Source organism: Dendrobates tinctorius, unplaced genomic scaffold, assembly GCF_039654945.1.
Source record: "Dendrobates tinctorius isolate UK_male_01 unplaced genomic scaffold, ASM3965494v1 ptg000011l, whole genome shotgun sequence".
Lineage (NCBI taxonomy): Eukaryota > Metazoa > Chordata > Amphibia > Anura > Dendrobatidae > Dendrobates > Dendrobates tinctorius.
The window spans coordinates 100,352,277-100,367,144 of NW_027361679.1; the positions used below are offsets into that span (position 1 = coordinate 100,352,277).

The 14,868-nt window shown below is 46.3% G+C and overlaps 1 protein-coding gene across 5 annotated transcripts in view; it reads right to left on the reverse strand.

The window, feature by feature from the left end:
- ELP1 (elongator acetyltransferase complex subunit 1) overlaps positions 1-14,868 on the reverse strand; it is a 170,169-nt gene that overhangs the window by 118,320 nt on the left and 36,981 nt on the right. For all 5 annotated transcript variants that reach the window (XM_073545308.1, XM_073545338.1, XM_073545315.1 and 2 more), the window contains exon 3: positions 5,177-5,329. In XM_073545308.1, the coding sequence (XP_073401409.1) occupies positions 5,177-5,329 (153 nt within the window). The remainder of the gene's footprint in view (positions 1-5,176; positions 5,330-14,868) is intronic.

Genomic DNA, 14,868 nt, shown 5'->3' on the forward strand with positions numbered 1-14,868 from the left:
AACAGAGTTCAGATGACGCAGTACTCAAGGATGTACCAGAAGTGGAACATTATGTTCTTGACGGAGGTTCTCTTCTCCATCGACTGAAGTGGTCAGAAGGAAAGACATATTGTCCAATCGCTGAAGACTATGCATCTTTCACACTAAAGCACTATGGTAAGGCTACGATAGTATTTGATGGTTACATTGGAGGACCAAACACTAAGGACATTACCCATCAGCGACGGTGCAAAAAACGAACAAGTAACAAAGTGAACATTGCTGAAGGAACGAAATTTGTCGGGAAAAAGGAGGACTTCCTTTCGCATGTGGAGAACAGACAGTCTCTTATCAATCTCGTTTCACAGCGCATGAATGACAGAGGTTGCCACGTAATACAATCAGAGGGGGATGCAGATGTGGAGATTGTTAAGGCAGCAGTGTCAATGTCATCCAACAAAAGTACTAGTCTCATTGGCGAAGATACAGATCTTTTGGTGTTGTTACTTCATCACGCGTCAACCAGCGATGGCAACAAGCTTTATTTCTACTCGGATAAAGGGAGTCCTGCAACAGTATACGACATTAAGGTTATGAAGAAGTTCCTGGGAAACCATGTCTGCAGCAGTCTTCTGTTCCTTCATGCATTCACAGGTTGCGATACCACTTCCGCGGTTCTTGGAATCGGAAAAAAACTCGATCTACACAAGGTTTTGAAGGGAGACTCGGTCTTAAATACCTGTGCTAAAATCTTTTCCACACCTAACAAAAACAGAGCTGAGATTGAAGATGCTGGGTGTAAAGCGATGGTGGCATTGTTTGGGGGCAAACCTGGAGACAATCTGTCTGCAATGAGGTATTCTACTCTCTGCAAAAAGTTGGTTCAGCCAAAATCTTTGTTACACCTGAACAACTGCCACCGACGACCTCTGCAACGAAGTATCATGCCCTTCGGAGTTACCTCCAAGTGATGCTTTGGATGGACAATGGTGAGGCCATGGACACTACTGAATGGGGATGGGAATTGCAGAACAACAGTCTAGTTCCAGTGATGATGGATACTTCACCCGCGCAAAAAACACTTCTGAAAATAATTCACTGCAATTTTTCTCGTGGTTGTAGTACACTTCGGTGCACTTGCAAAAGACACGGACTTACCTGTTCACAGGTATGCGGACCATGTCAAGAAGGGCATTGTGACAATGAGTGAGGAAGCAGTGTCTGATGATGAAAATAGTGACTATTGACCTGACATGCTTATTCAGTGATGAAGAAGGTCTTAAAATGCACTGTGTATTATTTCTATAATTTCTAGAAATGTACATATATGTCATGACGTCATTGATGACGTCATGACCTCACCTGTCCATGTAGTTAGTATAAAACTTTCTATAAAAATTGTTATCTGAAACTATATAGTATACAAAATGCAAACTCTTCTGTAACCTAAAGCTACAGCTTTGAAATAGGGAAATATTCGTTATTTTTAGTGTGATGGCTGTCATCGTCTTATGACGTCATAGTTAGGACCTTTGTGGTGATCAATTTTTGGAAAACTTTTAATATGTTGTTCCCCACATATAATAGTAATAAAAAAAATCATAAAACGCTTTCTTGGAATTTGTTCCAGGTCAAACCGTATTTTGACTGGACTAAGAGCACTATGTCTCTGTCTTTCCAGGACGGCACCATTCATATTCTCTGTTCGTAATTCCTAACGGTCTTCGCAGAGCCTTTGCTAAGTTGCTACAGTGTCTTCCATTCATACCTTCGCAAAGTTCTACAGGGTTCACACGTACGTCTTGTCAGATGCGAACCTCGGTAGAAGGATCCTGCAAGCTGCAGTGGCTTGAGCGCAAACTTGGGGGTACTGTCCTTTTGCCCACCTTTTTGACTGTTTTTAGATGTTACATTCTTTCCTGTGTCCCCCAATGAAGAGATAGAGAAAATAACATTTTGGGTAGTTATAAAATCTCTTACTCGGGAGACTTCATTGGGAGACATAGCACCAGGCCTTGTGTAAAGTTATGTTGGTTCAGCCAGGTTGTTTTCAGTTCTTGTCTATCTGTTGCTTCTTCTGCTGCTTTCTCACTAACTGATTAACTTTGTGCAGTTGGCGGGAGTACACTGCTGGGGAGGAGTTAAAGGGTTATTCCCATCTCCAAGATCCTATGCCAATATGTAGCAGGTGTAATAATAATATTAGCAAATACCCCTAATTAGAAATGTAGTATTTAGTTTTTCTGATTCATAATGTCTCTTTCCTCATGTGCAGACATTGGAAGATCTTAGGTATCCATGGTTATGACCACTAATAAAGTGACAGTTAGTTAGTTAGTTGCTAGTAGTCATAACCATGGATACCTAAGGTCCTGTAATGCCTGCACATGAGGAAAGAGACATAGTGAATCAGAAGAACTATACTACATTTCTAATTGGAGGAATTTGCTAATATTATTATAACTACACCTATTACATGATGGGATAGGATCTTAGACATAGGAATACCTCCAACTTTTTTTACATAGTGTCAGCCTCCTAGTGGCAGCAGCATACACCCCATGGTTTACTGTGTCCCCCAATGAAGTTACATTGACACAAAAAAATTGAAAAATGTTATGGCTTTAGAAAAATTAAAATAAAAAATGTTATGACTTTTGAAAGATTTTATGGTGAATATCCAAAGTCTTCTTTTTCTGCAGGGCATGTTGTAGTTTTAATCTGCACCATTTATTTTACCATACAATGTACTGGAAAATGGGGGTAAAAATCCAAGTGTGGCAAAATGTTTAAAAAAATGCAATTTGGATATTTTCATTTTTCTTCACAACTAGACCGCCGCTATGAGGCATACAGGTAAGACTATTTTAACCATTATTGTATATTACCTGTATGCCCATAGTAATAGATTAAGAGAGTCCAGGGGGTGACCGATTCCCTTTAAACATACACATGTTATACACTTTATACATGAATATTGATACTTTATGCTGATGGGAAGTTCATGTTTTTAATGGTTTATAATTTTAGAGTAATGCTCTATGTAATTAAACTTAAGTCATCTTTGTATCTATGTGTGCACCTGTGTCTGGACTGCTTTTTCATTCTCTTTTTAACAATACTGAGAGATAACAGATGAAAAATTGGAGCAGTACTCTAAGGAACATATAACATTTAAGGAGTTGGCCCAGGATTCAAAATTCCCAGGTCTGAAAAAGAACAAGCATCTGTGAGATACGTTTGGAAAAAAAAGCCCAAATCAATAGAGGCTGCATCACATAACTTACAGAACTTAAAGTGTTTACTTGGTTTCATAAAAGTGCAGAAAATTCTATTAAAAAACCCTACTCTCTTCAATCCCTAGTTTATCCCCACATTCTCCAATTTTAATTTACAAGCTAAGCAGCCACAGTGGTATGTAAAAGTTTGGGTTCCTTTGGTCAAAATTACTGTAATTGTGAAAAGTTAAGCAAGTTTAGGATTAAATGATCTCTAAAAGGTCGAAAGATAAAATGACACATTTTCTTTGTATTTTGGACAAAAAAATGTAATTTTTTTAACTTTAAAAATTACCAAAAGGAAAATGGGATGATGCAAATGTTTGGGCACCCTTGGAGATTTGTGTGCTCAGATAACTTTTATCAAGGATTCAGACCTTAATTAGCATGTAAGGGTATGTGCAAATGTGCAGTCATTGGCAGCACTTGGATGCAGGACATGTCCGCTGCGTCCAAAGCGCTGTTGGCTATTGAATGCAGGTGAATCCACATGTGTTTACTGAACCATGCGGAATCACCGCGTCCAATACATTGTACAGGTGAAATTTATGTTGTGGAGGCTCACGTCTCCGCAAGATAAATAGATAAATAGACAGGCTGCGGTCTGGAAAGAAGAGCTGCTTTTTCATCTCTGCAGGTGATCCGCGAGCGTCTCTGGACGCATAATGGACATGGAATTTCTTGAAATCCCATCCGCTATGCTGTAACATCTGGACGCTGTGGGTTGGACGCTGCAAAAGTATGCAGCGTCCAACCCACAACGTTTACTGACCGTGTGCATCTACCCTTAAGGTTATGGCTTGTTCACCATTATCCTTGGAAAAGGCCAGGTGATGCAAATTTCCCAGCTGTATAAAAACCCAGCCTCCTCTAACCTTGTGCCAAAACACAGCAGCTATGGGTTCTTTCTTCTAAGCAGCTGTCTAGCACTCTGAAAATGGTAAAGACCCACAAAGCAGGAGAAGGCTATAAGATGACAGCAAAGCGTTATCAAATTGCTCTTTCCTCAGTTCGAAATATAATTAAGAAATGTCAGTTAACAGGAACATTGGAGGTCAATATAAGGTCTGGAAGACCAAGCAAAATTGTAGTGAAAGCTGCTCGTAGGATTGCTAGAGAAGCAAATCAGAACCCCTGCTTGACTGCAAAAGATCTTCAGAAAGATTAATCAGACTCTTGAGTTGTGGTACATTGTGCTACTGTTAAGAGACACCAGCACAAATATGGCTTTTATGTAAGAGTTATCACAACAAAACCTCTCCTGCGTCCTCACCATAAAACCAGAAGTATGCAAAAGAACATTTAAACAAGCCTGATGCATTTTGGAAGCAAGTCCTGTGAACCATTGAGGTTAAAATAGGACTCTCTGGGCACAATGATCAAAGATATGTGTGGAGAGAAAAGGGCACAAAATTTCAGGAAAAGAACATCTCACCAACCATTAAGCATGGGGGTGGATCAAACATGCTTTAGGGTTGTGTTGCAGCCAATGGCACAGGGAACATTTCACGTGTGCAAGGAAGAACGGATTCAATGAAATTTCCACAAATTCTTGATGCAAACATAACACCATCTGTACAAAATCTGAAGTTGAAAAGATGGTGTTATGTTTGCATCAAGAATTTGTGGCATTTTTAGTTTTTTTGCCTAAAATACAGAGGACCTGTGTCATCTTTACCTTAAGCCCTTTTAGAGATCATTTAATCTTCAACTTGCTTAACTGTTCACAATAATAATAATTTTGACCAGGTGGGCCCAAACTTTTACATGCCACTGCATGACTGATGCAGCCAATCCAAGGATGGCTGAATATACACAGAGACCAGATGCTTGACAAAGCTACAAGATAAAGTTTACACAAAGTCACATGAATCTTTGTCTGGAGATGTGGATTAAACACAGCATTATAATATAGTTACCTGGCCAGTGTTCAGGTTACAGAGGATGACATCACCTGTGGCAGTAGCAACGCACACAGACTCCTGATCAGGAACATCTTGTATCCCAACAATCTGACCCTTTCCATCATCTGGTAGGAAATTCTCAACTGTTAAAGAGATATCTGTGATGATCTAGGAAAATGAATAAACATATCAGTGTTATAATGGAATTTCTCACCCTTAGGAAAGGGTCTGTTAACCCAATGACGCCGCAGTCATTTTTTTTTTCCCTCTGTTCGTATTAAGATACAAAAGAGACAAAATTTCCTTGTGTGTTAGAATGAAAAAAAAAAAAACAGCAATTCTGCCATTATTGCTCAACAACTGAACAGATAAATATTAACTTAGTAACATAGTTAGTAAGGCGAAAAAAACACATTAGTCCATCCAGTTCAGCCTATAAAATTCTGTCAGAATAAATCCCCAGATCTACGTCCTTCTTAAGAACCTAACAATAACTGTAAGATACAATATTGTTACGCTCCAGGACGACATCCAGGACTCTCTTGAACCCCTCGACTGAGTTCGCCATCACCACCTCCTCAGGCAAGGAATTCCAGATTCTCACTGCCCTAACAGTAAAAAATCCTCTTCTATGTTCTCCAGACGCAGAGAATGCCCCCTTGTGACCGTCACCTTCCTTGGTATAAACAGATCCTCGGAGAGATATTTGTATTGTCCCCTTATATACTAACACATGGTTATTAGATCGCCCCTCAGTCGTCTTTTTTCTAGACTAAATAATCCTAATTTTGCTCATCTCTCTGGGTATTGTAGTTTTATATTTTATAATATTTTGCAAGTTTGGACCTTCAAAAAATTCAATGATAGCAAATATGTTTATTCTTATTGCTTATATTTTTTTAATCTTACAAATGGGAAGATGGGGATGATTTAAACTTATATATTTTTATATGCAATACATGTTAGATATGTGTGAATGGCCCAAATTTAGGAGCTGAAACAGCTCTACATACAATGGATGCCAACTGTTTTATACAACCAATACCCACCTGTAACTAGTGACTAGAGCTTGTTCTGGTTGTTGCAGTTTAACCCACCACTGTAGACTGACATTTAAGGGGTTAAACTGCCATGACTAATATTGCTGTCTCAGTGGTTGGATAGAGGCAGCATGACTGCGGGATTCTGACACGTTGTTTGTACCCTAAAATAGTACCAACTAGCTGAAGAGCCCGGTGTTGCCCGGGCATAGTAACTGTGGTTAGTTATAACAAATTAGAATGATTATTTTGCTCATAAATTGTCGCTATATGTCATCTCCTCTATATAGTGTATACCTGTGTCATCTCCTCCTGTATATATATACCTGTGCCATCTCCTCCTGTATATAGTGTATACCTGTCTCATCTCCTCCTGTATATAGTGTATACCTGTGTCATCTCCCCCTGTATATAGTATATACCTGTGTCATCTCCTCCTGTATATAGTATATACCTGTGTCATCTCCCCCTGTATATAGTATATACCTGTGTCATCTCCCCCTGTATATAGTATATACCTGTGTCATCTCCTCCTGTATATAGTATATACCTGTGTCATCTCCCCCTGTATATAGTGTATATCTGTGTCATCTCCTCCTGTATATAGTATATACCTGTGTCATCTCCTCCTGTATATAGTGTATACCTGTGTCATCTCCTCCTATATATAGTATATACCTGTGTCATCTCCTCCTGTATATAGTGTATACCTGTGTCATCTCCTCCTGTATATAGTATATACCTGTGTCATCTCCTCCTGTATATAGTGTATACCTGTGTCATCTCCTCCTGTATATAGTATATACCTGTGTCATCTCCTCCTGTATATAGTGTATACCTGTGTCATCTCCTCCTGTATATAGTATATACCTGTGTCATCTCCTCCTGTATATAGTGTATACCTGTGTCATCTCCTCCTGTATATAGTATATACCTGTGTCATCTCCTCCTGTATATAGTGTATACCTGTGTCATCTCCTCCTGTATATAGTATATACCTGTATGTCATCTCCTCCTGTATATAGTGTATACCTGTGTCATCTCCTCCTGTATATAGTATATACCTGTATGTCATCTCCCCCTGTATATACTGTATACCTGTATGTCATCTCCTCCTGTATATAGTATTTCTCGTTCGCCTTATTGGGGGACACAGAGACCTTGGGTGTATGCTGCTGCCACTAGGAGGCTGACACTATGCACAAAAAAAGGTTAGCTCCTCCTCCGCAGTATACACCCCACCGACCGGCAGATAATTCCTCTGTTTAGCTTAGTGTCAGTAGGAGGTGGACACGGGTCTTTTATTAGACCCATATCTACCTCGTCGTGCGTCGTTCCTTTTCAGGTTCTACGGAGGGATACAGAGTGAAAAGTCACATCTGTACTCCCACATGGAGTCTGCAAGTACGGCGTGTACTGCCACCCCGTATCCTTGCAGTTCTCCGCGGCAGGACCAGCCAGACGGACGCCGACACCAAGACGTGCCAGCGACTCCAGGGGTCCTTGTCGCCAGTCTCCCTCCCACTCGCCTACCAGAGCCTGTCGGTTGGATGAGACGCAAGACTTCTTCAGACAGGTAACGGATCGTGGATGGGTGAGTATTTTTTTTATTTATTATTATTTATTTATTTACCTGGCTGCCCATTCCCGACGGTCGCCTCTTCAATGGTCACAGGGGAACCCCGGTTGTAGGCGCTGCGGTCGCTCGCAGTCGCCACAAGGCTATAGGCAGTTCAATGTTGCTGGGCATCCCCCCCTTCCCTCCCCCCTTTCCTCCCCCCTTTCTGGGGACAGGGAGCACAGGGTTTTTTCCCATTGGGAGCGGCTTGCGACTGCGGCGTCCCACTTTTTCGGACCTCCGCGCCGACTCCCTGCTGACAGGCGGCCGCCGCAACTAATTTAGGCCCCGGCTTCAGTTCGGGCCTACCGCTGCGTCGCGGCCACGCCCCCCGCCCCTTTCTTCTAAGCGGGCTTCTCTCCCGCTCTTCCCAGGCCCTCCCACCGCCTGTCCTTCACCTGCCCAGCCTGTTATTGGCTAGAGGGCGGTGAATTGTTAACCCTGCGTGGTGCTCCGCCCTCCCTCCTCTCCTGAACGCGCGCCTTTTCTCAGGAAGGCGCCATTTTCCCAGCCTGTTAGCCGGGCACCAGCTCCTCACTGGATAGCATCTTCTCCAGCTGGTTTTTTCAGGAGGTCTGTCGGCCGGATTTCGCTCTGACCTGCATCCACTGACAGGTCGCAGAGCATCGCTTCTGGGGACACCGGACCGTGAGTAGCTCTGCACTGCAGACTGACCCTTCTCCGCCCTCTGTCCCCCAACCTTCCGGCATTACCTCAGCTTTTCACTATGTCTAACTCTAAGTCTGATCGTACCCGCTCTACCGCCCCCCCCCTGCACTTTAGTTAAGTACTTTGCATGTTCTTCGTGCAATCGCAAACTTCCCTCAGGCCAGTCCACTCCCCTCTGCCTGGATTGTAGCAATCCAATTCAGCCTGACGCCGTCCAGGAGCCATCTGCGGCCCCAGGTGAGAGTGAGCCCCCCATGCCTGGCTGGGCCTCCTCGCTATCTCAATCAGTGGCAGACCTCACCAGGGTGTCTCAGTCCCTGGTGGCCGTTCTTGATAAGTTGCCCCTGGACTCTTCAGCAGGGCCAAGCAGGTCCCAAATTGTTCCATCTGAATCAGCCAGCGGTAGTCGCAAAAGACCCAGGCAAGATTCCCAGCCGGAATCCTCTCCTAGTCCCATCTCACCGCATAGCCCTTCTCACCAGCCTCCCTCTCGGGCCTCCTCTCCAGAGTCAGGGGAAGCGCTTTCGGACAGGTCATCTGAGGGGATTTTAGAGCTGGATTCAGACCAGGATGCAAGCATGAAGGTCACAGTGCAGGACCTCATTGCTGCGATCCATCATACCTTCGATATTGCTGATTCCCCTGCGAAATCCTCAGATCAGGAGGTTTCGTTCAGACGGGCAGAAACTCCCTCCAGGGTTTTTCCTTTCCATTCAGAGTTTGGGAAAATTTTTACCAAGGAAAGAGAGGATCCGACCAGACGCTTTCAAAGAGGAAAACGTCTCGGCATACTCTACCCATTTGCTAAGGAGCTCACGGACAACTGGTCGGCCTCTCCCTCGGTCGATCCGCCCGTGTCCAGGCTATCCAATAACACGGTTCTCCCGCTTTCAGGCGTGGCGTCCCTAAAGGATTCTAATGACAGGATTATAGAATCCCTGGCGAAGTCTGCCTTTGAAGCGGCTTCAGCGGCGGTGTGTCCAATCTTTGCTTCATCCTGGGCAGCAAAGGCCATAGCCACGTGGGCAGACGACCTTCGGCAGGGCATCTTAGATAAGGCGCAACCGGAGCATTTGGCCGATCTCGCCAATCAGATCTCCCATGCTGGGGACTATCTTCTCTCCGCTTCCTTGGATGCTGCATCCTGTGCAGTTCAGGCGTCAAGCAACGTTGTTGCAATTCGACGTACAATTTGGCTAAAGGCATGGCAAGCGGACTTGTCTTCTAAAAAGTCCCTCACTAACCTGCCTTTTCAGGGGGTGCGCCTCTTTGGGTCCCAATTGGACCAGATTATTAAGGACGCCACCGGAGGCACGAGTTCACTCCTCCCTCAGTCCAAGCCTCGCAGACCCCCACTAAGGCGTCAGTTTCGACCCTTTCGGACTTTCCACCGTTTCAATACGGCGGACAACTCCTCCAGCCAACAGAGACTGCAGGCTCGCCAGGAGAGAAAGTTTCCTTCAGACCCACTCCTTCTTGGCGACCCCACTCCTCCCAGGGCAGACCGTCCAGATCTAGATCTGGACGGTCTACTTCAGCATGACTATCATCGGGCACGCGAGGGGCCTTTCCAATTGGGAGGTCGACTTCTTTCCTTCAGGGACGTTTGGCTGGCCGCCGTGGAGGACGCCTGGGTCAGGGAGGTCGTATCCTCAGGATACAAGATAGAGTTCGTCTCTCTCCCACGGGATCGTTTCTTCGAATCCCGGCCTCCAAAGGATCCAGCCTTGATCCCGGGGTTCTCTACGGCTATCGCCGCTCTCCTCAGTTCCGGGGTGATTGTGCCCGTTCCCGAATCGGAGCGCTTCACGGGGTTCTACTCGAACCTGTTTGTAGTGCCGAAAAAAGACGGCGCAGTTCGACCCATCTTGGATCTCAAGCTGCTCAACAAGAGGGTCCACCTTTGCCACTTCCGCATGGAGTCGCTTCGCTCGGTCATCGCCTCCATGGAGGAGCAGGAATTCATGTGCTCAATAGACATCCAAGATGCCTATTTACATGTTCCAATTTTCTCCGGACATCAGAAGTTCCTGCGCTTTGCGATTCGACAGCACCACTACCAGTTTGTCGCACTGCCCTTCGGTCTTGCCACCGCTCCCAGAGTCTTCACGAAGATCATGGCTGCGTTGATGGCTTTGTTGAGAGTCAGAGGCCTCATTCTTTTCCCGTACCTAGACGATATTCTGATCAAGGCTCCCTCATTCCAACAGGCTCACCAAAGTTTGTCAATCGTCCTGGACACTCTTTCCAATTTCGGGTGGATCGTCAACAGGAAAAAGTCCTGTCTGGTTCCTACCCAACGCCTGGTCTTTCTAGGTATTCTGTTCGACACTCGTCGGTCAAGGGTCTTTCTCCCACAAGAAAAGATTCTCTCTCTGCAGCAGGAAGTACGATCGCTGCAGACCTCGCGATTCCCATCCCTCCGTACAGCCATGAGGGTCCTGGGAAAGATGGTGGCGGCGATAGAGGCAGTTCCCTTTGCCCAATTTCACGCCAGGCCTCTCCAGCAGGCCATTCTGTCGAAGTGGAACAGGTCGCCTCGGTCCCTGGATCGCCCTGTCCATCTTTCTTACCGGATCAAGCGGTCTCTCAACTGGTGGTTGTCGTCACCTCTCATTCTATCGGGTCGATCCTTCCTTCCCATTCACTGGCAGATAGTAACCACAGATGCCAGTCTCCTCGGTTGGGGTGCTGTGTTCCGCAACCACACTGTTCAGGGTCGATGGTCGAATCGGGAATCAGCGCTGCCGATCAACGTTCTGGAGATTCGAGCGATCCATCTTGCTCTGGTCCACTGGGAAAGGCTCCTCAAGGGACTGCCGGTACGGATTCAGACAGACAACGCCACAGCGGTGGCATATGTCAACCGCCAAGGGGGAACATGGAGTGTCTCAGCCCTGGCGGAGGTGTCCAAGATTCTTCGTTGGGCGGAGATTTCCGTTCCGACAATTTCCGCGGTTCACATTCCCGGCGTAGACAACTGGGCCGCCGATTTTCTCAGCCGCGAGGGTCTCGCGGCGGGAGAATGGTCCCTACATCCGGAAGTGTTTCATCTGCTCTGCCTTCGGTGGGGAACCCCGGATGTAGACCTCATGGCATCTCGCCTCAACAGGAAAGTCCCACAATTCGTGTCCAGGTCTCGGGACCCTCTGGCAGTGGGCGCCGACGCCCTGGCCGTTCCTTGGTCCCAGTTCGAACTTCCCTACCTGTTCCCTCCTCTGCCTCTTCTTCCCAAGCTGTTGAAGAAGATCAAGGAAGAACTTCCGGTCATTCTCATCGCCCCGAATTGGCCCAGAAGGTCTTGGTTCACGGACATTGTCAACCTTCTCACGGACGCCCCCTGGAAGCTTCCAGACAGAACAGATCTGCTGTCTCAGGGTCCGATTTGCCACCCCAATTCTCGGCCGCTCAATTTAACGGCGTGGCTGTTGAGACCGAGGTTCTGAAACGAGCAGGATTTTCCGACCACGTAATTCAGACCATGATCCGAGCCAGAAAGCCATCATCTTCCAAGATTTACTACCGTACTTGGAAGGCCTATTTCACTTGGTGTGAGACCAATGACGTCGCGCCCATGTCCTTTTCGCTCCCTTCAGTCCTAGCGTTTCTTCAGGCAGGATTGGATGCGGGGCTTGCCCTCAGTTCCCTGAAGGGTCAAGTTTCGGCGCTGTCCATTCTGTTTCAGAAAACGTTGGCTTCCCGTCCTCAGGTTAAGACCTCTCTTCAGGGCGTGGCTCACACGGTCCCGCCGTACCGGGCGCCCGTGGATCCATGGGATCTTAATCTGGTTCTTGAGGTTCTGCAAGGTCCGCCCTTTGAACCCCTCAGGGATATTTCCCTTTCTCTCCTTTCTTGGAAGGTAGCCTTTCTGGTGGCCATCACCTCCGTGAGGCGCGTGTCGGAATTGGCAGCTCTTTCGTGCCGCTCTCCCTTTCTGGTTCTCCACCAGGATAAGGTAGTTCTGCGGCCTCCGCCCTCGTTCCTTCCGAAGGTGGTGTCCTCGTTTCACCTCAACGAGGATATCGTGCTACCATCCTTTTGTCCGAATCCAACTCATCCCCGAGAGCGGTCCTTGAACAAGCTGGACCTGGTTAGGGCGGTAAGAGTCTATCTGTCTAGGACGACTTCCTTGCGAAAGACAGAGTCTCTTTTCATTATCCCTGATGGAGCGCGGAAAGGTCACCCGGCGTCAAAGGCCACCATTGCTCGCTGGATCAGATCGGCTATCCTGGAAGCCTACCGTGTTAAGCGTCGCGGAGCCCCTCCGGGTATCAGGGCCCACTCTACTCGGGCAGTGGGTGCCTCCTGGGCGGTGCGCCACAGAGCTTCCGCACTGCAGCTTTGCAAAGCTGCAACATGGTCATCGGTTCACACGTTTGTAAAATTCTACAGAGTCCACACCTACGCTTCGGCGGACGCCAGCCTAGGTAGACGGATTCTGCAGGCCGCGGTGGTGAGTCCGCTGGCCTGATGGAAGTTTGTTTCCCACCCCAGGGACTGCTTTGGGACATCCCAAGGTCTCTGTGTCCCCCAATAAGGCGAACAAGAAAACAGGATTTTTGGGTTGCTTACCGTAAAATCTGTTCCTCGGAGCCTTCATTGGGGGACACAGCACCCTCCCATGTTTTACAGCTCCTGTTCTTACTTTGGTTGAATGGTTACAGTTGAGTTGTTTATGTTGTCAACCTATTCTGTTACTTCTCCTACTGCTTTCTCACTAACTGAGGAATTCTCTGCCGGTCGGTGGGGTGTACACTGCGGAGGAGGAGCTAACCTTTTTTTGTGCATAGTGTCAGCCTCCTAGTGGCAGCAGCATACACCCAAGGTCTCTGTGTCCCCCAATGAAGGCTCCGAGAAACAGATTTTACGGTAAGCAACCCAAAAATCCTGTTATACCTTTATGTCATCTCCCCCTGTATATAGTATATACCTGTATGTCATCTCCTCCTGTATATAGTGTATACCTGTGTCATCTCCTCCTGTATATAGTGTATACCTGTGTCAGTTTTCAAGTCAAAACTTTATTCTAGGTGATGTTACATTTGCACATAGGACCCCTTGTTAGAAAGAAGCTTCTGAACTCTCTCGTCCATTGAATTTGTCAGTTTTTGGATGGTTTGTGCTTCAATTGTTTTGCATGTGGACAGAATACCCTCCCAGAGCTGTTGCTTAGATGTGAACTGCCTCCCGCCATCATAGACACTCCTTTTGATGATGCTCCAGAGGTTCTCAATGGGGTTGAGGTCAGGGGAAGATGGTGGCCACACCATAAGTTTGTCCTCTTTTATGCCCATAGCAGCCAGAGATGCAGATGTGTTATTTGCAGCATGAGACGGTGCATTATCATGCATGAAAATGATCTTGCTGCGGAAAGCACGGTTCTTCCTCTTGAACCATGGCAGGAAGTGCTGTTTTAGAAACTCCACACAGATTATGGAGTTCATCTTTACCCCTTCAGGGATCCTAAAGGGGCCGACAATCTCTCTCCCCATGATTCCAGCCCAAAACATTACTCCACCTCCTCCTTGTTGGCGCCTTAGCCGTGTTTTCATGGGGTGTCCATCAACCAGCCATCCTCCACTCCATCCATCTGGACCATCGAGCGTTGCACGGCACTCATCGGTGAACAAAACAGTTTGAAAGTCAGTCTTCATGTATCGTTTGGCCCACTGGAGCCGTTTCTGCTTGTGTGCAGTGGATAGAGGTGGTCGACAGGATGGCTTACGCACAGCTGCAAACCTCTGAAGGACCCTGCATCTTGTTGTCCGGGGGACGTTGGAGGCACCAGCATCTTCAAAAACTTGTCTGCTGCTATGACAAGGCATTTTTGCAGCTGCTCTTTTAACCTGACGCAATTGCCTATTGGAAAGAGTCCTCAATTTTTCCTTATCAGCACGCACACGTGTGTGCTGGGAATCAGCTACATACTTCTTGATTGTGCGATGATCACGATGAACTGTCTTATCAATGTTGATTGTAGTCATGTCTTGACCTAAATACTCCACAATTTGTTGCTTCTCAGCAGCCGACACATCCTTTTTCTTTCCCATTTTGGCAAAAAAAGTAGGCTGCTTAATAATGCTAAATGAATTCAAGTCTCCAGGTCCAGATGAATTACACCCCAGAGAACTGAAGGAGATAGCAGAAGAAATTTTTGAACCCCTCTCCATAATCTGTGAAAATTCTTGGAGAACAGGAGAAGTCTCAGAAGACTGGAGAAGAGCAAATGTTGTTCCTATCTTCAAAAAGGGGAAGAAGGTGGACCCAGGCAACTATAGGCCGGTGAGTCTGACTTCTATACCAGGAAAGATCTTTGAACAAATTATTAAACAACATGTATGTCAGTACCTGGATAAGAATGAAGTGATTAAACAGAGTCA